This window comes from Ammodytes marinus (genome assembly GCF_949987685.1).
Source record: "Ammodytes marinus genome assembly, chromosome: 5".
In the NCBI taxonomy this organism is placed as follows: Eukaryota; Metazoa; Chordata; class Actinopteri; order Uranoscopiformes; family Ammodytidae; genus Ammodytes; species Ammodytes marinus.
The window spans coordinates 29,556,497-29,582,794 of NC_137234.1; the positions used below are offsets into that span (position 1 = coordinate 29,556,497).

The 26,298-nt window shown below is 40.3% G+C and overlaps 1 protein-coding gene across 1 annotated transcript in view; it reads right to left on the reverse strand.

Moving 5' to 3' along the window:
* LOC307250905 (1-phosphatidylinositol 4,5-bisphosphate phosphodiesterase gamma-2-like) overlaps positions 1-26,047 on the reverse strand; it is a 39,474-nt gene extending 13,427 nt beyond the window's left edge. The window contains exons 1-20 of the mRNA XM_080028175.1: positions 25,908-26,047; positions 14,860-15,045; positions 13,690-13,839; positions 12,923-13,016; positions 12,724-12,771; positions 10,933-11,017; positions 10,578-10,658; positions 10,444-10,487; positions 9,861-9,933; positions 8,616-8,717; positions 8,173-8,291; positions 7,686-7,771; positions 7,373-7,490; positions 5,235-5,403; positions 4,825-4,920; positions 4,133-4,219; positions 3,364-3,533; positions 2,420-2,620; positions 734-856; positions 446-626 (exon numbers count right to left, since the gene is read on the reverse strand). Coding sequence (XP_079884301.1) covers positions 446-626; positions 734-856; positions 2,420-2,620; positions 3,364-3,533; positions 4,133-4,219; positions 4,825-4,920; positions 5,235-5,403; positions 7,373-7,490; positions 7,686-7,771; positions 8,173-8,291; positions 8,616-8,717; positions 9,861-9,933; positions 10,444-10,487; positions 10,578-10,658; positions 10,933-11,017; positions 12,724-12,771; positions 12,923-13,016; positions 13,690-13,839; positions 14,860-15,043 — 2,211 coding nt within the window. The 5' untranslated portion in view covers positions 15,044-15,045; positions 25,908-26,047. The remainder of the gene's footprint in view (positions 1-445; positions 627-733; positions 857-2,419; positions 2,621-3,363; positions 3,534-4,132; positions 4,220-4,824; positions 4,921-5,234; positions 5,404-7,372; positions 7,491-7,685; positions 7,772-8,172; positions 8,292-8,615; positions 8,718-9,860; positions 9,934-10,443; positions 10,488-10,577; positions 10,659-10,932; positions 11,018-12,723; positions 12,772-12,922; positions 13,017-13,689; positions 13,840-14,859; positions 15,046-25,907) is intronic.
* Positions 26,048-26,298: the final 251 nt, after the last annotated feature.

Here is a 26,298-nt window from a genome sequence, read left to right on the forward strand (position 1 = left end):
CCAAGTTGTAACTTGTTGGGTAAATGTCTATAATATGATCCAAGGGTTGGCGGTTCGATCCCCGCCCGGCCACCTATGTCACGGTTGTTGTGTCCTTGGGCAAGACACTTCACCCACCTTGCCTGGTGTGAATGTGTATGACTGCTGTGTGGTTGAGGTGGTGATCGGAGGGGCCGTTGGCGCGGAATGGCAGCCACGCCTCCGTCAGTCTGCCCCAGGGCAGCTGTGGCTACTATTGTAGTTTATCACCACCGGTATGACTGTTTGTGAATGAATGGAACCTGGAACCCTGTAAGCGCTTTGAGTCCTTAGGGAATAAAGCGCTATATAAATCCTATCCATTATTATTTCACTGACGCTTTTATCCAAAGCCACTTCCAATGCATTCAACCATGGAGGTGTGAACTCAGAACAGCAAGGATTGATTTAGATTTTTTCCACTTACTGTGCTGAAGCGGTCCACCAGCTCTGGGGTGACTGGGTAGCGCAGCTTGATCTTGCGGTACAGGGGCTTCTTCCTGAAGTAGTTGACCAGCTCCACCAGGCTCTCAAACTCTGTGGTGGTGCCAAGCAGGTACATGCTGCCCTCCTTCTGGATACGGCAGTGTTTCACCATACCGTCACCTCTGAAACCCAGAGACAACTTGAATATACAAACACACACACACACACACACACACACACACACACGCACACATGCACACACAACGCAGACAGAAGAGTGTCACTGCACCTGAATGTGATGGCGTAGGAGTCTGGTTCTCCTTCTCTCTCTCGTATAAGGAAAGCTCCGTCTCTGGGAATCCTCAGCAGGTAGTCCTCTGCCTGACCTCTGCTCAGGCTACAGTAGAACCACCTGCACAACACACAGACGGTTACATTTTGAGTGTGTGTGTGTGTGTGTGTGTGTGTGTGTGTGTGTGTGTGGTGTACTTGTACAGGCCGCTTTGTGAGGACTTTAGCATTTAACCACCAGAGTGAAGACACTTTTGTAAAGTGAGGGCATTTTGTCGGAGTGAAGATGGTTATCAGAAATAATGTACAATACAATACACAAATATGTCAGTTGGAATGTATCAAGTTTCCAGTACAGTTTGCTGCTTTGGAAAAGGGATTGTGCTATTTACTGCTTCATGCCTATAAAGCATTATGCAAATATTTTCAAAACAAACTTAGGAGAGCGAGAGAGGGAAAGAGGGAGAGATACCGTGGGTGTATAAGAGTGAAAGTGAACACACGTGTGGTCGATACAAAGTGAGTGTGAGGGGTATAGCTTTACTAAACCAATATAAGAATAGAATAAAGTCATGAAGAATATCAGTTTGGTCAGGATTAATATTAACAAGCCATACATATATTCGGCTTGCTAATTCTGTTTTACACATACAATATTTTAAACTTTTCTAAACATGAGTACACACATGTACAGTACATCAGCAGTCATGTGTGAGCATGTATCCAGGGCCCTACTTTAAATCTGTTGCGTGTATGCAGGTTGGAACTACTGCGTATGTAAAAAAATAAAAAAATAATTGAAGTCGTATGAAGCCTTTTTTCTTCTCCAGAGGGAGTTTTACACACAATCCCATCATCTCAGTGTTGAAAGTAACTTGTTGGTTTTTATTTTTTTTAATCTTTACTTGTGTCTTTGTGATATGTTTCTGGTCAATTTAAAGCTGTAATGTGTAATTTCCTAAGAAAAGTCGGGTACACTGCTACAGCGTCGGCTGGGGCTAAACAGACCACAAGAAAATGAAAATGAAAAAAAAAATCCTGGGTTGCTGGATTGTAAAACTTGGAGCTTATCAGAACGCTACATTAGCAGCTACTAGCATAGCAGACGCAAATCTACCCCGAACTGTTGGCGGTGGAGATGCATTTTGGGTGCCAGGTGTTATGAAAGGAAGAGGAACCCTTAGAATAATAAAAAGCTGATATCTCTGGTTCTGCTGCATCAATTGGAAGGTGTTGTAAGACGTTTGGTGTGCTAGGCTAAGACTGCTCTCCGACCTTCAGTATCTCATTCCTGGACAGATGAATTGATGTAGCTCATATCTGGTTTTCACACTTTCAGAATAAGCGGTTTGAAGGTGGGGTAAGCAATTCTGGAGAATGTTTGTTGAGCAGGCCCGATTGGTTTATCTTCCCTTTGTTTACATCCCAGTTTACAGAGCCTAGGCAGTTTATCAACACTAGCTTATTTATTTCTCCAGCGCACACACAGTACGGCCAGGTAGCAGATTATGAGGAGATATTCACTGATTTTGAACAAACATTCTCCAGACTCGCTTACCCCACCTTTAATTTTAAAACTTTTTTACCAAGGTATTGTAACTAATTGCTTTCGTGTTGTGATTTCTAAGCGAGTGTATCCAGTCCCCTTGTGGTTGTATCAGAGTGTTGTTAACATAGGACCAACCCTTCATGTAGGTGTGGGTCGGGCCGCGGTACGGCTTCAGTGAGGCGCAGTTCAAAGTCCTGGCAGCGCAGCGGGTTGTCTCTGTAGTGCTGGATGAGGAAGTACACGCTGGGAAAGTGCAGGTTAGGTGTCAGGTAGTAGTATGTGTGTCCGCCTTCAGAACCAGAGCGAATACGACAGTGCTGGACTCTCCCACTGCGCCTGAAATACACACGCAAATGACATGAATTTACATAGGCACCTTGTGCTTAAAGTAGCTACAAGGAACTTTAAGATATTTCGGAAACCATATTTGTCTTCCTCGGATGATCATAAATGATATGTAGCAGCAAACAAGACCATCAGTGCAAAGAATGCTATTTTTATATAGTTTTTCTTAATGCCTTTGTCATAGGTATGTTCACCCAGGAACAACAGCTGGCGTCATAAAAACACTACCGCTTCTGTCCAAAGGGGCAGCTACAATAAACACTAACTCAGAGCTACTATAAATTACACTAAACATTTTTTATAACTCAAAGAAATTAAAGCAAAAAGCATTCCTAAAAGTAGACGGGTTTTTGCTGGGGATTGGGATACGGTTTGGGAAATATCCATGTCATTCATGTTGTTAAAACTGTCGAGCCCATCTTTTCCACTTTTGAAACCATTAGAGTTCATAGAATGGATGGATTTTTCCTCTTAAGAAATACATTTCAATACATTTTAAAATATTTTCTCAAAATTACAGAAACAATTAATAAACGGTGGTGGTTTCATTTCAAATTGGAAGTGAGCTCACAGATGACAACAGGACGGTGTCATTGTTACACACTCCGTACATACAAGTTAGGTTGCTCTTGGACTGCAATGGGTTGGATCCTTGTATCATAAACCACACTTAAATCTTCATGTTTTTGGCTCCGCTATGCCTTGAAATAAAAAACAAAACTGGAAGGTCATACCAGAAGGATAGGGTGAAGTCTGTGACGTATCTGTCACTCTCTCGGACCAAGAAGGTGCCGTCTCTTCCCCCGGTCTCGGCACAGTAATCCTGGATGAGGCGCTCTGCCATCAGCCTGCCCTCCTTTATGCGACCATGGAACCATGGCTCTGAAGTGTGGAGGTCCTGGTACTGAGGAACACAAGAGCACCACTGCTTTCTAACACATACACATTGGTTTTAGGCCCACACACACACCTTGTTGAACCTGACAGTCGTTCCAATATGTATCTTATGTTTTACTGATCTTTATGATTTGAGCGACCCAATTGTGAAACTGTGGATATTTCACAGTGAACCAACTTACAGATAATTGATTTTACATACAGGTGCATCTCAAAAAAAAAATATCATGGAAAAAGTCCATTCAAAAAGGTGAAACGTTCATATTCTAGATTCCTTACATCAAAGTGAAATATGTCAGTTTAATTATTTTGTTTTAATTTGGATGATTACAGTTTACAGCTGTAAAGTCCAGCATCTCAAAATATTAGAAAAATAAAATAAAATCAGAAAATAGATTTAATAGTACAGAAATGTCAACCTTCTGCAAAGTATTTTTACTCTAGATTTATTTCACCTAATTTGTAATGAATTTAGAATATATGAAAGTTTCTGTTTTTGAATTAAATTACAGAAGAAAATGAACTTTTCATTGATATTCTATTTGTTTTAGATGTACCTGTGTATGTATAAAAAACTACTGTCAAACTTTCTTCTTTGTCTCATACCTTCCTGGGATCTTCTTCCTCCTCCTCGTACTCCTCTGCATAGTACAGCTTGTCATCAGAGATCACACAGTAGTGCTTGTTCCAGCGCTGAAACAAGACAAATGAAAATGTACATTTGTGACTTCACATGCACACAGTGAGCTTATCCCATAAGTTGAAATATATACATTTCATTTAATTATTTATTTAACCGTTATTCATACTCGAGATTGACTCCCATGTTAAATAGGCAGTTGTCACAGCATGATTAAACCTATTTAAGGCCTGGTCCCAAAAAAACATTATAATCTATGTTCTCCATGACAACACTGAGTCGGGTGAATTGTTTTGGACCAGGCTAGTTTTTATTCTATTAGAGGTTAGAACGTATTTATAATTAGGGCCGCGGCCTCTTGAGCGTCATCTAGCCACTGGCTCTCACTTCGCCTCGGAGGGATACATCAGCTAGATGGGCGAATTTCCCTCCACCCAACGTCACATCAATGCCCTTTTTTGGTAAGAAGAAATAAAGCAGAGTCAAACTCTGACAAGATGGCATAGGACAGGACGATTGGATGCAGTTGAAATAACTGAGAACAGCCCGGATGCTACATCCATTGGATGTACTATACTGTATATGGTTTAGACCAGTTTGTTAGGAAATACAGGCTTCAGTTACCCTGCTTTACCCATGTGTGCCCCTATGACGGTACCTTGTCCACAGGGTCCCAGATCTCCAGATCTCCCTGTTTCTGGCCCTTCCTGAAGTCTTTACTGATGCCTGCTCCCTCCACCGTCAGCTTCTTGTGCTGCACATGGACAACAATGGAAAGACGAGACACAACAAAACCAAAGCTCTTCTTATTGATACACCGAGTCCACATACACAACAGTATGTAAAGACACACACACACACACACACCACTCTTGACAGTTAGTTAGTCATTACGAGATAAGGAGTGAATGTCGATAGTTAGCCTGCTATCGGTGTATGAATGTGTGTGTGAATGGTAACGTGGGAAAGGAAAACAGGTCACACACACGCGCGCACACACACACACACACACACACACACACACACACACACACACACACACACACACACACACACACACAGTAGTACCTTGAGTATGATCTTGCCCTTGAGTTGTGTAGGTGAGGGTAGATGCTCAGCCATATGCTCCACCGGGTCAATCAGCAGTTTGTCTCCTAACACTTCCCTGAAGATGCGAGCCATCTGTCTCTGCTGCTCCAAAGGGCAATGCTCCTCTATGGACAGGATGACTGGGAAACTGAGGGAGAGAAGGGCGGGTGTAATGGGGTATCTTACATAGATAGCTTCATGTAATCAATAAACATTTTGTTAGCTAGATATATTCAGGTCCTTCTCATATAATTAGCATATTGTGATAAAGTTGATTATTTTCCATAAAGTAATGATAATAATTGAACTTTCATATATTTTAGATTCATTGCACACCAACTGAAATATTTCAGGTCTTTTGTTGTTTTAATACTGATGATTTTGGCATACAGCTCATGAAAACCCCAAATTCCTATCTCAAAAAATTAGCATATCATGAAAAGGTACTCTAAACAAGCTCTTAACCTAATCATCTGAATCAACTAATTAACTCTAAACACCTGCAAAAGATTCCTGAGGCTTTTAAAAACTCCCAGCCTGGTTCATTACTCAAAACCGCAATCATGGGTAAGACTGCCGACCTGACTGCTGTCCAGAAGGCCATCATTGACACCCTCAAGCAAGAGGGTAAGACACAGAAATACATTTCTGAGCGAATAGGCTGTTCCCAGAGTGCTGTATCAAGGCACCTCAGTGGGAAGTCTGTGGGAAGGAAAAAGTGTGGCAGAAAACGCTGCACAACCAGAAGAGGTGACCGGACCCTGAGGAGGATTGTGGAGAAGGGCCGATTCCAGACCTTGGGGGACCTGCGGAAGCAGTGGACTGAGTCTGGAGTAGAAACATCCAGAGCCACCGTGCACAGGCGTGTGCAGGAAATGGGCTACAGGTGCCGCATTCCCCAGGTCAAGCCACTTTTGAACCAGAAACAGCGGCAGAAGCGCCTGACCTGGGCTACAGAGAAGCAGCACTGGACTGTTGCTCAGTGGTCCAAAGTACTTTTTTCGGATGAAAGCAAATTTTGCATGTCATTCGGAAATCAAGGTGCCAGAGTCTGGAGGAAGACTGGGGAGAAGGAAATGCCAAAATGCCTGAAGTCCAGTGTCAAGTACCCACAGTCAGTGATGGTCTGGGGTGCCATGTCAGCTGCTGGTGTTGGTCCACTGTGTTTTATCAAAGGCAGGGTCAATGCAGCTAGCTATCAGGAGATTTTGGAGCACTTCATGCTTCCATCTGCTGAAAAGCTTTATGGAGATGAAGATTTCATTTTTCAACAAGACCTGGCACCTGCTCACAGTGCCAAAGCCACTGGTAAATGGTTTACTGACCATGGTATTACTGTGCTCAATTGGCCTGCCAACTCTCCTGACCTGAACCCCATAGAGAATCTGTGGGATATTGTGAAGAGGAAGTTGAGAGACACCAGACCCAACACTGTGGATGAGCTTAAGGCTGCTATCGAAGCATCCTGGGCCTCCATAACACCTCAGCAGTGCCACAGGCTGATTGCCTCCATGCCACGCCGCATTGAAGCAGTCATTTCTGCGAAAGGATTCCCGACCAAGTATTGAGTGCATAACTGAACATAATTATTTGAAGGTTGACTTTTTTGTATTAAAAACACTTTTCTTTTATTGGTCGGATGAAATATGCTAATTTTTTGAGATAGGGATTTTTGGTTTTTCTTTACTTTTTTGCCAAAATCATCAATATTAAAACAATAAAAGGCTTGAACTACTTCAGTTGTGTGTAATGAATCTAAAATATATGAAAGTCTAATGTTTATCAGTACATTACAGAACATATTGAACTTTATCACAATATGCTAATTATATGAGAAGGACCTGTATTTAGAGTAAAATCAGTAGTGTGGGCGAGGAGGTACGTTACTACATTTTTAGATAAAATCCCCAAATAAAATTGAATGGACCCAAGAGAGCTCTGTGCAGTTTCACAAAGTTAAACAAAGAAGAATTGTGAGGAAAAGAGAGTAAATGGTCATCATACTGTTAGGTTGTTTTACATGGACTTAGTATCAGATGGAAAGTCATCAGTGAAAGCTTTCATTGTAGTGTGTGTGTGTGTGTGCGTGCGTTTTTGTTTTCTTGGGTGATTCTTACTCTGACGTGACAAAGGCGTGATCGTTGATGGCTTTGACCACGTCCTCAAACTTGATCTTGGTGGTTCTGGTCCATCCGTGGTAGATGATGGGCTCCCCGGGCCCTTCCCAGCAGTCCACTGGACACATTCAGCACCACAGGAAACACACACAATGAACAGGTGTTGTTGATATAAAAATAAAGCCTTGTTTATCTGTTAGCCCCCCCCCCCCAATAAACAAATCTATTTGCCCAAAATGAGACCAGCGCTGTTAACGGAACTGTCAAATGTGAACGGACAACCAAGACATGGGTGAAGCTTTTATATACTTACATTCAACACAGCGACATCCCAGCCGCAGACAGCGCACATAGGCCTCTGTAGACGACTCACTACGGAGCTGATCGCCTGTCAGGTAGCTGTTGAAGCACACACCAAACAATAAGAATATTTATAATACATGATATTATATATATTATATAATATAATCAAAACCTTGCTCATGTGTTCTCTGTGTCCACTGTTGGAGCCTGGCCGCTATTTATCAAGACATCTGGCACCACATTCTACTTTAAGGTTTTATATTGTCTAATGTTTTAAAGATCAGTTATATCAAGCATTACTTGCGTAGTGTGTGTGTGTGTGTGTGTGTGTGTGTGTGTGTGTGTGTGTGCCTGTGTGTGTGTGTGTGTGTGTGTGTGTGTGTGTGTGTGTGTGTGTGTGTGTGTGTGTGTGTGTGTGTGTGTGTGTGTGTGTGTGTGTGTGTGTGTGTGTGTGTGTGTGTGGCTGTGTCCGTGCATGTGTGTGTGTGGCCTCCTACGTGTTGTGTGATGAGCTGATCCAGTAATGAGACAGAGGGTTGTTCATGTCCAGGTTGCTGATCTCAGAGACCTTCTTGTCCCACACAGAGTTCTCCTTGGAAAACAGGAAACCCAGGAACTAGAAGAGAAGAAGGCTTTGGATTAACAGTAAGCAAATAAAGTTACTATAGTGATTCATTTTTAGAAATAATACAACTACAAAAAAAAAGCATTATTTTTCAAGCCAAACTGTTACCATCATACATCTTACCCATCATTTTGGGCTGCCTCCCTGTACAAATAACTAGTTAGCCTACCGTTTCCTGCCAAATTCCGCACAGTGTTACAGGGTATAAGAAAACTCAGCAACTTTTGTCAATACATTTGCCGTAACACAGTGCGTTCAGTTCCATCTAAGCCTGTTCCATCTGCGGTCTCACACACAACACATTGCAGGATCTACCTCGCTGACGGTGAACTCTGGGTCGTTGGTTTTTCTCATGGTGTCGTCGATGAAGGTGGTCATCAGTTCTCTGACCTGGTTCAGATCGCTGGCCCAGGGTTCCTGAAGGGATGAGGAGGAGGCACACATGCAGAGAGGCACAATCAAACATTTAAACAGATATGGCAGCCTTTTTACTGGACTTTATAGCAGCGTTGAAGTGACCTTCATGATACCTTTTTGACTTTTAATTTTTTTTTTCTCAACTTTTGCCTTTAAGCTAAACAATGTCTTAGAAACCGGTTAAGTAGAGTACGCCATGTTAGTTGTTTATTTGGTTTTGTCTTTTGCTTTTGTGTTCACTTTTTCAGTTGTGTGTTTGTGTTCTTTAAAAAAGAAAAAAAGAAAAAGAAAGTATTTAAAAAAAATGATCCTCGCATACAAGGGTGAAGGTGTTTGATTATCATTGGGTGTTCATTGTTTATTTATTTAGTTATGTATTCTAAATAATTTATTATTTATTTATTTCCGCTTTTTATTTTATCTATTTATTTTGGACTTTCTTAACAAAATTATAGTTTTGATTCTAGAATATATCAATAGTGAGAAAAGAAAAAATATATAAATATACTGTGTTATTTGTTGAGAAATATGCAAGAGGTTATAGTATATATTTAATAGGAACATATAAGTAATACATTGTATTTGCAGGATACTTCGTAGGTAAAATGATATATTTTGGATGCATGTTTATATTTTGTGTAACATCATTATTTTCTGTGACCATTTCTGTTTTCTTTTACATGTTCTAAATACATTTCAATCAATCAGAGAGAGGGATTGGGAATTATTGAGAATATTATAGTAAAGCTTCATTCAAACAAAAACAAGGCAAAAACTCATTTAGGCTATTATTAACAAAATGATGTCTGTCTCTTCTAAAATCACACCAAATCAGTGTCTTTCACAGCCAATGAAAACAGGGACACTTTCATTGATGGAAAGGAAACAGCATTTTCTTTTCTTTTTTTAATAAAAGAAAAAAGGTGCTCGAATAGAACATTGCAAACATCCCACAGTCACCTGATTTTACAGCTACATCAGAATATAGATAACTATACAAATGAACTTGGGAAGCGTATGAGAGAGTAGTTGTTTGACTGGCACAAAGGAGGAGATCAACAATGAGTCAGCCATCATGCAAAGTTACAACAATCCCTCTCCTGTCTGTCTGGTGACTGATTATTCACTGGAACTCCTTTTTACCTTTTGCTCGTAGATGAGAAATCTTTGGAAGTCGTGCAGCAAAACTGCCGATCCGTCGGGTTTCTCTGTGTTACTGTGTATCAGGGAGAGAGCAAATACCCGGTCAAATAAACTGCATTTCTTTACAAGCGGATTCAAGATTCAAGGTGTTGTATTTGTCATATGCACAACGATTAAAGCAGCAGTCATTGGTAAAGACATTTTGAAGTCCTAGGCTCCTCTCAATAATGCAATTAAAAAAAATTAAAAAACACAAGTGAACAAAGCAAATTAACACAAAAGTAGTGCAAGGACACAATGCAGGTAGGAACTGATACACAGATAAGGTAACTTTAGAATGCAAAATTATATTAAATTAAATGTAGACAAAATAGAATACTGAACATGGAATGACAATAATAATAATTGTAGTGAAATAGGATACTGTACATGCAACAGAACAATGTTAAATAAAATCAAAAATATGTATATGCGATGTGTACAGATTATGACTTATGATTGGTGAAGATCATAAATATGTGCAGTGTGAACATTGAAACTTAAAGGTGTGGTGCAAAGATGAGGGAAGTAAAACAGGGCTCACCCTAGAATAAAAGCGCATGATTCCTTTTTGAACTCGTCAAGGATCTGAGTTTTTAATAAGAGAATACCATGAATCAAAAAATGCTGGAAAAACAAAATGTGCAACAATATATGCAGTACGTATTCCTTCCTCACCTCATTCTGTTCAAACATTACGTGGTTGTAGAATTTATGAAACTGCTCAAAGTCCAGGCGGTCTTTCTTTGCTCCCACTTCCTGTGAAAGCAGAACACAGGAGCACCGAAATCTTCATTTCCAAATGTATATTCAGTTAGCGTTAAACTCTGATGTGAAACAAAATGAATCAGTTTTTATCATGGAAGAGATGAATAGTCCACTGTTCTATGTTGTCTATGTTGTCTGTGTCTAATTAGGTTTAGTCATGGAGCCATGTTTTATGGGCCTGTAAAAAGTAAATAGTAAAAGTAAAAGAATGAGTTCATTAGAATTACACACAACGCTGAGGACCTGAGAAAGAGCAGCAGCTTACCTGGAATTTGTCTTTGAGAGCACGAGAGCTGGGGGCCTTGTAGTTGAGCAAAGGAAGCAGAGCCTTCAGCTCCTTCATGGAGATGCTGGGGAGGACACAAAGAGACCGTACGCTTTGAGGTTTGTATTGAGGTCTTAGAAAACACAGTTTTTGCTAGGGATGTGTATTGCCAATGACGTCACGATACGATACGTATAACGATACATGGGTTATGGAATGATATGTATTGCGATGCATTGCGATACGATGGATATTGTGATACATTATTGCAGATTCAAAACTTTAATTCAGATGCCAAATTGAGCAATTCAGGGAAAATAACCAGGTTGTAGCTCAAAATCCTTTCAAACTTGAAAAAAATGGCGCTGTGCTAAAAAATGTATGTGTCAATAAAGTGTGATATTATTGGTATTATAAAATCAGAATGCTTTTTTTTGAAAAGCTTTAAACTACAAGCTCCTGTCGATGTGCAGTACGGCTAGTTACCTGGAATGGTTAGGTTTTGAGTTAGAATTAAAGTTTTGAATTAAGTTGTTCTAAGTCAATTTGCCCACTGAATTAATACCAATATAAATCCTGATGTCATCAGATGTATTATGACCACCCAGACTTGCTCTGTTTTTACATTTTCAGTGAACTATGTGGAATATCGCATTATGCATCGTTTTGCAATGTATCGTGATCAGTGATGCCGGTAACGCGTTACTTAGTAACGCGTTACCGGCATCGGACCTCTTTTTTCAGTAACGAGTAATCTAACGCGTTACTATCTCCAAACCAGTAATCAGATTAAAGTTACTCATCAAAGTCACTGTGCGTTACTTTTTCTGTCATTTTCCTTAGTGAAACATTTTACATAACTGCACAAATGACTGCGATTGCGATTTAATGTAAATAAATGCGCGCGCATGTGTCTCTAAACGCTCCAACTGCTCCAACCGCTCCTCTCGTCTTTATGGTAGCGCCCCTCGTCTCTCGGACATGCAGCGTGTGTGTGGTGTTTGTCTGTGTGTGTGTGTGTGTGCAGCAGCATTACGGCCGAGTCTAAGCTGAACTGTGGCGCAAAACAAACGTTCCTACCCCCCCCCCCCCCGAAATATAGCATCTGCTATGGGGATATTTAGGATTCGGCTACGGTGACGTTGAAGAGATAGAAGTGTTTAAAACTTGGAAACGTATAGTCACGTGGCGACCGGTGGACACACCCAGTCTATCAACACATGAGACATCGCAGAGAAAAGTCAAATGAATGCATGAGAGTGAAGGGCCAAGCAAGTTAAGTTTAATGACACTGCTACTGTCTTTGCACTTTGGAGGAATGCATTTATTTTCATGGGGGAAAAAGTTTTTTTTTTTTATTACATTTTTCAAACCATAATTTTTATTATATTGAAAACAGTACGCCTATAGGCTACTAGCCTACAAGCTTTATTTTATATATTTTCAATGATCCTTAATATGTGCATGTTTTAAACTGAGATGGGTTTCAAAACCTGTAAAGTAACGTTTAAAGTAACTTGTAATCTAACTTAGTTACTTTTAACATCAAGTAATCAGTAAAGTAACTAAGTTACTATTTTAAGGAGTAACTAGTAATCAGTAATCGGATTACTTTTTCAAAGTAACTGTGGCAACACTGATCGTGATGTATCATATCGTGAAACATGTATCATAATGCACATCTTATTGTGAAGTACTTGCTAATACCCAGCCTTAATACCTAGTACACACACACACACACACACACACACACACACACACACACACACACACACACACACACATTAATACCTGTTTGTTTTGGTCTGATTGACAGAATACATCTGCTTCCTCAGCCAACTGGAGGGAAGAAAAAACAAACAGAGGTCAATGAGTGATTGGATGTGTCTTGATCACAAATACCTTGGTGAATGTGTGTGTGTGTGTGTGTGTGTGTGTGTGTGTGTGTGTGTGTGTGTGTGTGTGTGTGTGTGTGTGTGTGTGTGTCCACCTCTCTATAAGAACAGGAGTGGGAGCAGCCAGTGTCTCTTCCCGCAGCAGTTCTAGTCCTAGGAGCCATTTCTGTGCCTCTTCCTCAGAATCAGCTAGAAAAATGAGCAACGCAAACATTTAGCAGCTGCTTTACAAATAATCGACATGAGATCTGCTGTCTAGGACATACTTGGCACCCTTTCACACCCTTTCACACATGAACCCCGGAAAGGACCCATAGAATCTGACCCGGAGAATGCCAGGATCAACCCTTTCACATATGCAGCACTCAAGCAGGAGGTTGTGGGTGTAGGGCACATTCACATATTACACCCATCCCGAGCTCCTTTAGTCAGGGTCAATTTACCTTGACATTTGTGTACATACATCTCACAGTGCATGTGTGAAAGTTCACATAGAGTTTCTGAAATTGTGAACACGCATCTCCTGGCGCGCTGAACAGAGGATGTGAACATAATGTACTGTATATTGTATCAAAGCACATGATTAACTTAAAAGTAGAACATAATTAATAATGAAAATATACTGTGTAGGATATGTTGAACTAATCCTCTCAATGATAAAGAATGGTAAAATTGACAAAAATACCAAAAATCAGCAGTTTTGGTATTGGCCTGCAAAACATAGACTATATCCGAGACCTACAAATGAATGTATTTATCTATTTTTAAACAGAATACTACACATATTTTGATGAAAAGTAAATAGAAAAACTGCATCTGATTTTAACACAAGGCTTAAAACACACGTTTATAGAGAACTCACCACCGAGGCTGAGGGTGTTGAGAACAAACTGTGAGCCGTAGAAGATTGTGAAGCAGGTGTTTTCATTGTGTTTATCCTTGCCATCTTTAAAGCGCTCAAAGTCCTTGGAGTTCCTCCCTGGACGAACCTCTCTGATCTCAAACAGGTCCACTGAAACACAGCACACATCCTACAGGTTCATGTTTTCATCTCATCTGTAGTCCGATTTTCAACACAGACTTATACCATGGTCACTAGTAGCTATGGTTAGCATTCTAGCATGGCATAGCATTTTCATAGTTTGACACACTACGATGCTATGAAGCGGATATATTAAAGGTCACATATTATGCTAATTTTCAGGTTAAAAATTGCTACTGGGTTTACTAGAAACTGTTGTCATGGTTTGGTGCCTTTATATTTTTCACAGTGCCATTGCTGAATCCATGAATCACACTTTCTGACTCTTTTTCATTCTTTCTCAGAGGCTTGTGCAGTTTTTGACTGCACAACTCAATGCACAACTTCAAGGGTTGTTCAGCCCAAATTTGGAGAAAATAAATCCCACAAAGCCCTAGTGGTATGCTAATAGTTTGCAGGGTATTTACAGTATATCCCCTACGAGACTTCTCCCACTATAACAATGTATAATCATTTTGATTGTGGTAAATAGTTTGTGATTTAAAGTGCTGAACCTTAAAGGGGCTCACTAACATTATAGGTGCCCTGTTGAGTTTTCTTCTAGAGTTCTGTTTACGTTTGTCCAACAAATTGTGTGTATCCCTGAAACCTCACAACCTGTGTACATTGTATTGTGTACATTTCATTCCTTTCAGTGGAAAGAGAGTGAAACGTTAGTGTGGTTGTCTGTGTGCGATATACAAACAAAACTGGGGCCACTTATAAAATCATTGCTTAAAGGTGGAGTAAGCGATTCTGGAGAGAGCTTGTTGTCTTACTACAACACTGTACTCACAGTTAGGGCAGGTATTGGATCATGAAGATCTATTCACTGATTTTATCAAAAAAGTGATTTTGACAACAAGCGTTCTCCAGAATTGCTGACTCACCTTTAATAGCATCACTCCACAGGGAACCTTAAAATATCATGAATAGGGTTGCAATACTACATAAACCTAGAAGACAATACAAATGGTTAGTATTGTTTTTCTTTATGAGTAATGTACTCACAGACACCGTCGTTCTTGTCGGCGGTGCGAGTCCATGCCACCTGCCTGGTCTCCATGATGAGCTGCACAGTGAGCCGCTCAGCTTTCTGTCTGAACACTGTCATCACCACGCCCATCTCCAGCTCCCGTTTGATCAGGATCTTCTTGTACTCAGTCATCTCCCCCTGCTGCCCCGCACACGCCATCTCTGACACAGGACAGACACACAGACGGACATGTCACCGGCAGGCGGCTCAGCGCAGCTGACAGTGTAACAGGCTTACCCCTATAGTCTCCAACAAAAGCGTTTCGGAGGCGTTTTTTTACACGAGCGGAAAACGCTCTGACGTTAATCTATGCCGTTGTCTCCACCAGCCCCGTGAGGCGCAGGCGTCAGCTGGTCTGCACACACGTTAACGTGACCTGAAGTGTTTTTTTTGTTATGCTTCAATACTATTTTTTGAGTATATGCGCTATAAGGGTCAAACATTTTGAGATCTTAGAAGCTTTAAATAGCTTTAAATGGGCCCCCCTCTTTTTTGACATACCCTTTTACAGAGTCTAGGCTGTGTTTTAACACCAGATTTGTTTTCCCAGCGCAGACACAGTACATACAGGTAGCAGATCGCCAGGAGATATTCACTGATTTTGACCAAAAGCGATCTTGACAACAACAAGCATTCTCCAGAATCACTGACTCCACCCCTAAAGGGGCTCCGAGGAACTTTAAGCTTTTGTTCATTCTTGCACCCCCTTTGGACAAAAGCGGTAGTGTTTTTACTACGCCAGCTATAGTTCCAGGGTGAGGGACCCATGACAAAAGCATCAAGAAAAACCAAATTAAAATAGCATTCTTTGCATTGATGGTCTTATTTGCTGTTACATGTAATTTATGATCATCAGAGGAAAAATTAGGCCGTTTCAGAAATATTTAAAAGTTCCTCGTAGCACCTTTAACTACGCACTAGTACAATAACCATCGAGAACAGTCCAGATTTTTTGGAGATAGTCATAGAGACTAAAATTCATGATATCTCAGCCTTTTCTGTTTTATTTTGATAATTATTGTGTTTTATATCAGTGCCCCTAATATCAAATTACTCGAAAAACAAATGAAATCCAGCCCAGGCAAAGTTTCTGACAGTTGAATGCCAAATACATACATAGCCATTTGCTGTGTGACTTACAGTGCAAGTGTGCAAAATACCAACACATTTTACAGGGATAAACTACATACACTCCAAGCTCAAGCCTATACAGCAGAGGAACAGGTTGTTCAGCAACCACTAACCCACCATTTATTACAAAATAATGTGATGACTTCTTTAAAACAGGCGTTCTCAAAGTGGGGAGCCATCGCTAGAGCGTCCGCGAATTAGGGGCCTATTAAAAAAAAATAATAATTGACTGGCTCATCATAGGCCCCTGACCTTCGCAGGGGCCTATCATGCCCTGGTGTATTTGTGTTCTTTTTTAAATACTGTGGGCATCTCTAGTCCCACTAGGGACACAGTAATGTTAATAAAAGATGGAAAAGTGCATTTTGCACAATAGGTGATCATCATTAATCAATCAATGAGTCACTTCAGTTGTGCCCAACACATTCTGGTTTTGGCAAAGGAGAGAAACAACAGAAACCTAACCGCTGACTCAGAAGTTCAACCTCCATGATGTTCCACACACCACACCACTGTCGCTCACATCCCACTCCTTCTACAGAAATTCACAAACTGAGCCGTGATGACCGTTACATATTTCTTCACGGTGTCTGTATTTCTCCTTAAGAAGGCAGAGGATGTCACTAACTGATGTTCTGATGAGTTGGTGAAAGTCTTAACACCAAATCCCCAGATCCACAGAGCTCTAGTTTTTGCTTTGCCACAGACTTTTATAGGTCTAACCCTTAAAGAGTGTGATGACTGAAAACAACTGAAGACATAGAGTAAATTGTAAATAATATACAAAATGCTGTTCAATGGTTTGAAAAGACTGAAAACTGAAAATGCAAAATGAGACAAGCAGAGCTCTGGGCAACAGTTAAATAAGGTTGTAAGAAAATTAACAAAGATGAATCTAGGGTTATCACTATTGGAATTGGGTCACTGATTATCAGCTTAAAGGTGAAGTAAGCGGTTTATTTATGTTAATATAAGTGTTAAATTGCTCTTTATTCAAACAGTGATCACTTACATAATGTGCGCGTTTCATAAAGCCGATCTCTCAGTCAGCTGCTTTGCATGTTATCGGCAAATAAACTTATTGGAGTATCCCGAAATTTTTATCCAATCAGAAGAGAGAACGCTACAAACCAACACTCGTCTCACTCATATATACTATATACACTCCATGGTCTCACTGCCGGTGCACGCCAGAGCAACAGATGGGTGAATGTGTATGCGCCTACAATGGCGGAGCAGGTACAAATCCTTCCCAATGTCTGTTTTGATGGATTTTATCATGTTTTATCACACTTATGGATCTGAGATGATGCTAGATAACTTGCTGTGCATTAATGTGGTGACGTAGGGACGAGCGAGGGGACTGCTAACTGCAGTAACTGACAGGAAGTTAGTGTGGTATATTTGAATAGCTTCTATTCACCAGAGTTGCTGAGCAGATAGTCTTAAAGGTTAAGGTCACGAGGAAGAAGTAGAACCTCCCTAGATGGACGTGTGTTTGACTTGGTATTGCACAAATGATGAAACGATCTGTCTATTTGTAGATATGATACACTTGATACCCCCCACACATGAGAATATAAGACACTGTTCTGTAACTAATGAGTAGTGCCATTGCGGCCTCCAGCCCGCTGCTTCGATGCTCCATGAAATCCTCTGTATGCCATGATGAAATCTCCTCTGAATAAACCTGATCACTGATGAAAAGTCCAGTCTGCCGCCTTTGTCTTTGTCAGCCTGGGGAACAATTCGGCCACCACATTTGGCGTCACGATGACGGATATAACAGGAACATGATGAGAGACTACCTGTACACTTCGGGACACATCTGTTGGAATGAGATCAGATGGACTGTTGCTGTTGAAAAGTGCTTGTCTGTTCCAGTATCTAAAAGTAACTGAGAACTGCGATGGGAGATAATGTGTAAACGGCTGATAGTGCTCTGTGCCAAGTTCAAGGTCACGGCATGAGTGTCCGGTCTGGGGGACTGCACAGAGGCTCCGTTATGGCCAGGTATCCACGTAGTTCCACTGTTATAACAAAGAACCGTGTGCAGTTTTATTGACTAAGACTTTGGGAAAAAGGCTGGACTGGATTCAAGCTTGTTGCGTCGCTCTGTGCTTTATGTACGCTAAGAAAAAGGGAATAAAGACATTAGAAAGAGTGTCAAGTTTGGAGACCAACTTCAGTGTCATCGTTAGTTCAGACTGTTCGGGGTTACTGCTCCCCGCGCAGTCACAAGTGCAAGGCTGTGATCATGCTGATAGAGGAGAAGGCCACGCGCATACCAACCGCATACCAGCTTGGACTTTCCTGGGCCGCTGGCCACCGAAATTCCACGTCTGGCGGAGTCTGCCAATTATGAAATGGAGGACATCCTCTGTGCCAAAGTTGGTTGGACTACATCTCCATGCGAGCTGATCATGTGTTCATATTTCTGAACTTGAGACTGTGACACAGCTGTTTTTAATGTGCTGTCGTCAAAAAGAAGACTCTCTTCTTACTGCCTCTATTTATCATCGTTCAGTGTTTGACTTTTTGCCTTGTTGGTCCTATTTATTTGTAGTTTGCTGCAGTAATGTGTTACACCCAGGGCTGCTTTTACCTGCCATTAGGCCCTGGGGCTGAGAGGTTTTGTAGGCCCCCCCGGGCGGCGGTCTTACAATACAGATGCGTTAAAGCCATGTTAGTCTACACCACAATATCTCTATTGATGAAATACAAAATCACTTAAGGTAACATGTACTTAAACCCGTCCTGGTCTAGTGACTTTTAATAACCAAACACACATGGTTGGTTACAGTGTTTTTCCAAGTTATTGAAGAGACAGCGGTGGGGACCCAGGACCTTCTAGGGGGGTCCGGGGGCATGCCCCCCCGGAAGAAAAATGTGAACCTTTTAAAGTAAAATGCATCAATCTGGTGCACTTTGAGAAGAAAACTAAGGCTAAATCAACTGTGTCCTATGTGAGCTATTTTCTGAAATCATTTGGAGACACAGAAATACCAAAAAGCAGAAACAAAAATATAAATATATAAATCCAGTCAGTCAGCATTCCAATTTTTTTTTTATAATCCCTTATCCCAAAGCTACTTCTCTCTTTGAATTCTTCATTTTGTTTTTAATGGCTCATCTCAATATAGGCCCTTGATCTGCGTTGCCCCGAACAATGTTATTTAAACAAAAATAACAAAAATGTACTGGTGAATGATAGGCCCCTTGATCTTCGTAGGTCAAAAATAATGTGATTTTTTTTCCTTTTTCTTTACTGGTTCATGATGGGCCCCTGATCTCTCTACGCCCCCCTAAGATCAGTGGCCTATCATGAGCCAGTCAATAATTTATTTAAATGACAATGTGCGGGGCCTTCTTAGATCAGGGGCCTATATTGAGACAGTAAAAAAAAAAAAAAAAAATACATTTTCTTTTTTTTTTTTTTTTTTTAGAGGCCCCTGATCCTTGTAGGCCCTGGGGCTTCAGCCCAGGTAAGCCCGTGCATTAAGGCGGCCCTGGTTACACCTATGCATTGTATTCTACATTACTCATAAAGACTGTTTCTGTGTTTTGTTGGAGGTTTCTGTTAGGCCATTCATATATGTTTGGTTACATCTTGTTTTTGGTTGATGAAGTGTCATCAAAATGGAGGAATGTGGTATATTTGAATAGCTTCTATTCACCAGAGTTGCTGAGCAGATAGTCTTAAAGGTTAAGGTCACAAGGAAGAAGTAGAACCTCCCTAGATGGACGTGTGTTTGACTTGGTATTGCACAAATGATGAAACGATCTGTCTATTTGTAGATATGATACACTTGATACCCCCCACACATGAGAATATAAGACACTGTTCTGTAACTAATCAGTAGTGCCATTGCGGCCTCCAGCCCGCTGCTTCGATGCTCCATGAAATCCTCTGTAAATGTCCTGATGAATCTCCTGAAATAAACCTCTCTGAAACACAATGATGCTGTCCAGGCCTCACCCTTTGTCTTGGTCGCCATGGGGGATTCGGCCACCACATTAGCTAAAAGAACCATTCCGCTTACAGCACCTTTAACACATGATGGACTGACACATCTAAAGTCCTGACCACGACCAGTTCCCTCCTTTTCTTCTCCTTTCTTTCTTTCAGATTTCAAAAAAGAATGGAGTGAAAGTGAAAAGAGTTAAAAATATCCTGAATTTGAGTCAATCTCCAAAAACTTCCTAACTATCTATTAAGTAACTATAAATATCATAGCACATCAACTTTTTGAGCTTTAGTTTACATTTAGAAGGCCAAAGCTGTTACTTCCATGTTTCCTTTACATACTGTATCTGATGGTGCGTTTACATGGGACAACTGGATTGGATTATCACATATACCGAACTTGCCACTCGAACGGACCGCGTCACTTGTCTGAGTACCTATACATGGCCTTTCAAATAAAAAAAATTCCGTCGTGTACACGGTTAGACATTTTTGTAAACGTTCACACCCCTAGTTCATATGTTGTTAATTGTATGATTTATCATACATTCTCTTCATAAAAACATGCTGAAAATGAAAACATTTCAAACCTGTACTTTGTATTTTTTGATTTATGAAATGAAAAAAGGCAGTGTCCAAAATCTGTTCAGTTAAAACTTTCCAAATCCAATATGTACATTTTTAGGTTTTTATTAAAGTTGCAAATTTACACATACGAGTAATCAGTCAGATATTGCCAAATTTGCATATTTATTCAAACATTTGTGAAAAGTTGTCATTTTAATGTACTGTAAAATGTTTCATGATAGATATCAATAAGTTTACATTTGACCCTATTTACCTGCAGGCTCACCTTAAACTCAACTAAATCTGTGGAGATCCCCTTTAAAATGATTGACACTCCCGCTCTCCTGCCCACCGGTATGTCTGTGTGTGTCCTCTCCAGTTGTCACCCACTTTTCCTCACGTATGACAGCAGTATTAATATCACATGCAAATGTTCCAGCTCAGATGCATATCATAATCTGGCCATGCTCTCTTTATGCCCCAGTCTCTTGCCTTTGTTTCAATACAATCTCTTCCCTATGTCAATAATGTTTTGTTATACCTGCAGATCACATTGTATTAAGAAATAAATCCATGATGTTGAGGTAGACGAGTTAGACAGCTGTTGGTGGTAACGAGGATGGGGGTGGTTTTGATTTGAGATGGGGATAGCACACAACAGTCGATTCAAAAAGCAGTGGCAGAAAGTTAGCCAGCATTTTATCAGGGGCTAGGGTTAATGGTTAAACAAGGATATTTAGTTTTCCATGACATGGTGCACTGCAAACAGACTGGGAATGTGCAGTGCAATGTCATAGTGTAATTAAGAAATAAAAGTTGATTCTAGATAGTGTACACATATTCCGGTGGAGTTGAGAGCAGTCATTGTTGGTGTGGGAGGACACCATGCCTAATATTTAACTTGCAAATGACTGGAGAGATACCAAAACAAAACACTGCCACAGGAGGACTTCTGTTGAAACCAAACTGTGTTAAGAAAAATGAATTTAAAAGAAGCTGTACTGTGCATACTGTCTCTCCACTCTCTCCCCCTTTATGTTAGGTTGTTTATGTTCTGTGTTGTTAAGTGAAATGAATGACTAACTGACAAAATAACACAACTACTGCCTTGCTGACACTGTCACTCCTATGTAGGGACTGTCCCTACTGGGATCAATGCAGCCTGTATTTGGAAAAACAAATGTATTCATACTGGTGCAGCCCACATACATTACACACATATACTGTGTGAGTATGGACCAATGATGCTGCACTTCAACATGTGCGCTCTACACAAATACAATAACTCTTTTCTGGTTGCACTGGGTGTTAGGGCTGTGCTCAGAATCGATATGGCAATATATCATGATATTTGTTTTTGTGATATCTGTAGCGTAACATCAGCTCCAAAATCGATATTTTGAAAAAAAGAAAATTCAAGTTTTTAACAGGTTGGAAGTACACCTCCGCTCCTGTAGATGTCGGAGTACGGGTTTTGAATTTGAATTAAAGTTTTGAATTAAATAGTTTTGACTCAATTTGTCCGCTGAGTTATCAATATAATGTGATGTATTAAGACCACCCAGATCTTACAAAGCAACTTGTTTTTCAGCTCTGTGTTTACATTTTCAGGGAACTATATGAGGAATATTGCAATATATCGCAATATGCATCGAATCGCAATGCTTCATAATATATACCATATCGTGACCCATGCATCATGATGAGTATCGTATCGTGAAGTCCTTGCCGATACACAGCCCTACTGCGTGTTAAATGACACAAATGGCCAGGTCGAAACATCTTTATTTCCCCCTTGTTCATGAAACCAGTGTGGGAAGGTCAGAAGAATGGATGTAACAGAAGTTAAAGTGTTAACAGATTGGTCCGTAAAGTGACTTCTTTTTATATTTCTGTGGGCTAAACCAAAAGTAATAGTTTCACCACAGTTCACTGTGCTGCAGTGTCCACGCTTCCTCAATGTGTTTTTAGATGAAAGCTCAAATGAAGCTGTGTGTGTGTGTAACACAGGTTTAAGATATTCATTTCATTCATTATTGTGTGTTAACAATACATGTGCACATGAGAACAGCTGTAATAACCTAATGACAAAAAAACGATCGTATGAAAACTTAAAGCTATATGAATCGTTTTAAAAATAATTAACAGTGGTTATGGGTATGCAGACTCTTTTTGCACGTACTCAACCGCAGTACTTAGAACGTTATATAGATACTACTGGTCAAATACTCAAATACAAGTGACAGTTACCACCTCAAATTTTTACTCAAGTTAAAGTACCAGAGCATATTCTTCTAAAAATACTTAAGTATTCATAAGTACAAAGTGTATATTTTTGCTATTTATAGGCAATGTATTTACGTAGGACTCGGGTTACAACTAGACAAAGGGTTCAAACTGAGAAGTGAACACATATTTGACTCAAATTATAATGTGAGACAATGACATCTCAATCATCGTTCATAACATAAACTTACAATCATGACAACATGATACTGACAAAAATAATCAATGCATCTCTCATGTCTGGCTGTGTCTCCACCTGTTTAAAAATGGCTGCTATTACCCCCAGTGTATACCCTCCATTTATTCATTCACTCAATGTTGTGCCCCACTGTAAGACTGATTGATGAAGCAGGTCATGAGGACGAGGTTAGGTAAATTAGATAAAGCTAGAAGGAGACTAGGTGAGGGGAGAGCTTGTTAGTTGTTTAACATCGATGTGTTGGAAAGAGGTCAAATGAAGATGATTTGTTTTACTGTTTTATAGGTATTAAAAGTCTTTGTGCCAACAATAGCCCCACTGCCATCCCTTGAGCAAGACAATTAACCTCGACCTGCTCCAGGGACGCTGAACTATGGCTGACCCTGCGCTCTGACCCCCTCCGAAGTGTGGTAACTTGAGAGGGGATAATCATCCTTAATATCAATGTGCCTTGTGTAAATTGACTAAAACAGATACAGTAACTTAATTTATACATGCCTTCATCACATCCAGAAACACATCACTCATCATTTACACTGGCTCACAGTCAAATTCCACATTGATTTTAAAGTCCTTTGCCTAATTTTTCAATCTCTCCATGGCTTGGATCCTCCCTATCTTTCTACTATCTTTCTAACCTTCTACAGCTTTTCACACCTGTTCATCCACTATGTTCCTCTGGTAAGCAACCTACTTTCCACTCCCTCCACCACACTCCTGTCCATGGGGAACAGGGCTTCAAGTGTTGAAGGAAGAAGAAAAAAGACTCTTGATACTTGCATAAGTGATTCCGACTGGAAAACCTTTTCTTCAACCGTAGTGGAAATCACATGAGGTCAACTAAATAACTAGACATGTCAATGAATCGATACATATCAGTTTAGCACAAGACCATTCAACAGTAGAGGTGTAGTGTAACTGAGTACATTAACTCAATTACTGTACTGAAAGACCCAGGACTACAGTAGGTGGAGAGATTATATCTGCAAGCTGGCCTGGGAACGCCTCGGGATCCCCCAGTCAGAACTGGTCAATGGGTCCCATGTTTGAGCTGCTGACCCCGCGACCTGGCTTTGAATAAGCGGTTGAAGATGATGATGATGATGATGATGATGACTGTACTATAGTACCCGATTGAGGGACTTGAATATTTTCTTTACATGCTACTTAATACTTCTACTCCACTACAATTCAGTGGGACATATTCTACTTTTTACTCCCCTATATTAGATAACTTAAGGTACTAGTTACTTTAACAATTAAGATGTTTGCACACCAAACAGAGTTTATAAAATACCCAACACTGAAATAAAATTAATCTGTTAATGAGTGATGGCAGTCATTTTTAATGCAAATATGTAATGGCTTTTTATACTTAAGTTAAAGTACATTTTCCTGATTATAATTACATAGCCTACTTCTACTTAGGGAATGTAAATGCAGGACATTTACTTGTACCAGAGTATTTTTACAGTTTTGCATCACTTTGAGCCTACATCATGAGCTAAATACTCTTGATCCTTAAATCCCTTTAACATCTAATACTTTTGTACTTTACTCAAGCGGTAGCCTATTGCAGTAGGAGACTTGTAAGGGATTAATTTTTCTTTTCATCTCTCTTACTCATGTATGATTTTCAGGTATTCTTTACACCACCGCTCAGCAGCAAAGCATACTAGCCTACAATATTAAACAATGTAAAACAAAAATTAAGCAAAAGTGTTCTACATACACAAAAGAGTAGGCTACATGGAAACCATACTTGAGTAAGAGTAGAGATCCCTTACTAGAAACATGACTCCTTACAAGTCACCTATTACAATATCACTTGAGTGAAAGTACAAAAGTATCTGATTTTAAAAGTATTTAAGTATCAGAGTATTTAGCTTGTATGAAATGTATGCTCAAGAAATACTCTGGTACAAGTAACAGTCCTGCATCTACGTTACCTAAGTAGAAATATGTAGGTTACTGTATATATATTTTTTGTTAAAGATTTGTAACCTTTATTATACAGTAAAATCCCATTGAGACCGGAGACTCTTTTCAAGGGAGACCTGTTCCCATCCCCAATCCATTCACACACACACATACACCAGCAGCTTAGTTTGAGAGAAACTGGAACCATGATATTTTTGGCATAATTGCATAGAAAAATGACTATCATCAAAGTAACTACTTTAGCCTAAGCCGATACATTTTTGTTTCATCTAGGCTTGTAGGCCTTTTTACTGTTGGGTAGTGCACAATATCTTATACAATCTTCATATGTTTCATGTGCAAACATCTTAATTGGTAAAGTAAACCTTTTCAGATACATGTAGTGGAGTAAAACGTAGGATATTTCCCTCTTAATTGTAGTGGAGTGGAGGATAAAGTAGCATGAATAGAACATATTCAAGTAAAGTAGGCCTACTTTATACCTCAAAGGTGAAGCCTACTGTAGGGTCCTTGAGTAAAATGTAACCTATGCTTACTTGGTTACATTATACCTCTGCCTAGAAATAATACACAATTCTTATATAGCCCACAGAGGGACACGCGCGAAAGCTATATCCTCATTACCGAACAACCGTTATTTATGCTATAGGCCTACATTATTTTTCACAAGCCTATGCTTTCAGAGGGACATGGAACCAAATGTGTGTGTGTGTGTGTGTGTGTGTGTGTGTGTGTGTGTGTGTGTGTGTGTGTGTGTGTGTGTGTGTGTGTGTGTGTGTGTGTGTGTGCGTGCGTGTGTGTGTGTGTTTGTGTTCGTGTGTGCGTGTGCCTGTGCGCAGCCGGTGGTAGGCTACATGACAGCGTTCAAAGGGCGACTACCTCCTCCTCTAAGCCGCATCAACAAACTTAATAAAGAAAAAAGCCCTTCTTACCTTACAAGTGTGATCGCCTCTGTTCAGCTTGACGAGGGTGCCGCTCGTTTTCTATCTGATCATGATTTGAAAGTTATGAAATGAAGCCGAAGAGAGGATGTGGAGTGTTGACAAAAAAAAGGCCAGCCACAAAACGGTCAGTTCCTCTATCTGTGTGTACAAGGAAGTAAAAGTTAACTTGCATTATAGGCATATGCTGTAGGTTGCAGAGAGAGAGAGAGAGAGAGAGAGAGAGAGAGAGAGAGAGAGAGAGAGAGAGAGAGAGAGAGAGAGAGAGAGAGAGAGAGAGAGGCCGGAAGCATGGACGGTAGGCTATCTATGCAAACTAGGCAAGTGGCATCAGACGAGAGTTTTGGAGCTGCCACTTTGAACTGCCATGATGATGAAGACT